At 37.7% G+C, this 832-nt stretch overlaps 1 protein-coding gene across 1 annotated transcript in view; it reads left to right on the top strand.

Moving 5' to 3' along the window:
* The window catches only part of LOC108251420 (NACHT, LRR and PYD domains-containing protein 12-like), a 21,963-nt gene that overhangs the window by 16,040 nt on the left and 5,091 nt on the right, over positions 1-832 (top strand). The window contains exon 8 of the mRNA XM_037974361.1: positions 52-225. Coding sequence (XP_037830289.1) covers positions 52-225 — 174 coding nt within the window. The remainder of the gene's footprint in view (positions 1-51; positions 226-832) is intronic.

Genomic DNA, 832 nt, shown 5'->3' with positions numbered 1-832 from the left:
ATCTGAAGGGATTAGAGATGATTTTATTTAACTGTTTTATTCTTTATTCAGTTTGAGGAGCTGCAGTTTGTCAGAGATCAGCTGTTCTTATCTGGGCTCAGCTCTGAAGTCCAACCCCTCCCATCTGAGACATCTGGACCTGGATCTCAACAAGCTGCAGGATTCAGGAGTGAAGCAGCTGTGTGGTTTTCTGGAGAGTCCACAATGTAGACTGGAGACTCTGAGGTCAGACATGTTTATCACCTGTCAATGTGTGTGTGTGTGTGTGAATATTGTTAGTAAAATATCTCATGAATCATCAAACAGATCTTAATGAAACTCGCCACAACTAATCAAAGTTGCCTGAACATAAAATGCTATAACTCAGTAAATTGTATAGATATTGAGCTAAAATTTTATTGTAGTAGTAGCTGAGGATCTTCAACTTTGTCTCAACACTTAAAACAAACTCACAGATAGGAGCAAAAACATTATCATCTATTGAGTATTTATTTATTTCAGCAGCAGGCAATAACAAAAGATTAAACATGAACAGGAAATATGTGAACACTCAGTCTGTTGTAGTTTTTGAACAGATGCAAACAAAGAAAATCCAGAAACAACTTATAGATTTTTTTTCATTAAATTAATTGACTTCATCAATTAGAAAAATCCATCTACATCAATATTTTAAGTCAACACCTAATTTTCCTTCCTTCCTCCTTTACCTCCTTAACCGTATGGACTGAAATCAGAGCAGTTTTTCTCCACACTGCTAGTCTGCGCTGCGTACGTCAGACGAGCTCCGGTCGGCTCCGCCTGAGCTCCAGTTTCAAACTGTCATGGAGGATAA

The sequence above is a fragment of the Kryptolebias marmoratus genome, unplaced genomic scaffold, assembly GCF_001649575.2.
Source record: "Kryptolebias marmoratus isolate JLee-2015 unplaced genomic scaffold, ASM164957v2 Scaffold25, whole genome shotgun sequence".
NCBI classification, from domain to species: domain Eukaryota; kingdom Metazoa; phylum Chordata; class Actinopteri; order Cyprinodontiformes; family Rivulidae; genus Kryptolebias; species Kryptolebias marmoratus.
Note: the sequence above shows the minus strand (reverse complement) of the source record. Positions and strands in the feature narration are given on the sequence as shown.